The sequence below is a fragment of the Microtus ochrogaster genome, chromosome 24 (assembly GCF_000317375.1).
Source record: "Microtus ochrogaster isolate Prairie Vole_2 chromosome 24, MicOch1.0, whole genome shotgun sequence".
NCBI lineage: Eukaryota > Metazoa > Chordata > Mammalia > Rodentia > Cricetidae > Microtus > Microtus ochrogaster.
The window spans coordinates 34,879,073-34,880,638 of NC_022024.1; the positions used below are offsets into that span (position 1 = coordinate 34,879,073).

General features: G+C 40.5%; 1 protein-coding gene across 1 annotated transcript in view; it reads left to right on the plus strand.

Annotated features, from left to right (window-relative positions):
- Washc4 (WASH complex subunit 4) overlaps positions 1-1,566 on the plus strand; it is a 51,604-nt gene that overhangs the window by 33,615 nt on the left and 16,423 nt on the right. The window contains exon 23 of the mRNA XM_005358237.2: positions 893-967. Coding sequence (XP_005358294.1) covers positions 893-967 — 75 coding nt within the window. The remainder of the gene's footprint in view (positions 1-892; positions 968-1,566) is intronic.

Below are 1,566 nucleotides of genomic sequence, written 5' to 3' on the forward strand. Positions count from 1 at the left end.
CATACACATACGTGTATACACGTGTGGCAAACGCCTTTGATTCCAGTTCTGGGGAGGCAGAGGCAGGCAGATCTCTGAGTTTGAGGCCAGTCTGATCTACAGAGCAAGTTCCAGGAGAGCCAGGGATACACAGAAAAACACTGTCTTGAAAAACAAAACAAACATAAATTGTGTGTGTGTGTGTGTGTGTGTTTATAAAGTGATCTGGGGGCTGAAGACACAACTCAGCATTTGAGAGCATACACTGCTCTTGCAGAGGACCTGAGTTCTGCCTCTAGCACCCATACCAGAGGGCTCACAGCTGTCTGTTAGTCCAGCTCTAGGTGGATCTAGATGCACACCTCACACGCTTTCATATGATTACAAAAATATAACCAAATCTTTAAAAGGGATCTGGTCTACTCAATAGAAGCATAAACTTTTGAAATTAGACTTTCTAAAATTCCAGGTTTTGTCTGTTCTAGCTGTCTGACCTTAGAAGACTATCTTAGCTTTGTTTTCTTTTCTGGTGTTTAGAAGAGTAATACCTGATGATTTTGAAAATTACAAATGAAGAGTAGTTCTTGTGTAATTTCAGAAAAGTATTATACATTTTTATAAATGTATGATGACTTTTAAGTAACTTGGAGTCTAGTCATTAGTTTACTTTGTTAAAAGAAGAAGAAGAGAAGTTGAAGGTTAGTTGGGAGATAGCTGTGCTCTGGGTCTCGTGAGAACATGGGGGATAAAATACAGAGCAGCAGATTCAGGGCTGTGTACGTAGCTTGTGGAACTCTGGTGGTGCCTTTTATGTAGTTTAAAATCATGTAGACGGCTAGGTGGCCGTGTCATTAGTAAGGCTGACTAACCATGCTCAACTCAGTCATGGGTTTCTGTGTGCATTGTGTTGTAGGGGCTTGACGTTCTGGAAATTATGAGAAACATTCACATATTTGTCTCTCGATACCTCTATAATCTCAATAATCAGGTGAGTGGAATTTAGAAAAAAGGTTTTATTTGTTGCTTTGTGTTTTAAGGCAAGATTTCACTCTGTTGTCCTGATTGACCTAGAATTTACATGTAGCCTAGACTGGCTTTGGACTAATGCCTCCAGGATGTTGGGATTACAGTAATACACTGCCATGCCCACCTGAAACCCAGTTTTCATAGGGATGACTTTATAATGGAATGCCCCAAAGACCAGGGATTGGTTTTTCCAAGGTGAAAGTTGATAACACGTGTAAAACAGAGAATAATTTTTTTTAGAGTTTTTTTTTCTCCCCTTGAAAACAGGGTCTTACAGTATAGCTCTGGCTAGCCTGGAACTCTCTAAATAGGCCAGGCTAGCCTTGAACACAGAGTTTTATGTGCTGGGTGCTGGGCTTAAAGGAGTGCACCATCACAGTTGTTGAGATTCCTGGATATTCTCTACTGTAGTGTGGTCATGTCCTCTTAGTGGCCTTTCTATTAAATTACCCTTAATGAAAAGGTTTTAAACTTTGTGTTGGGTTACTAACCAGCATTTGGGATAGGGGTGCTCTTACTGTTCCTAAATTTGTCGGGTTACTAACCAGCATTTGGGATAGG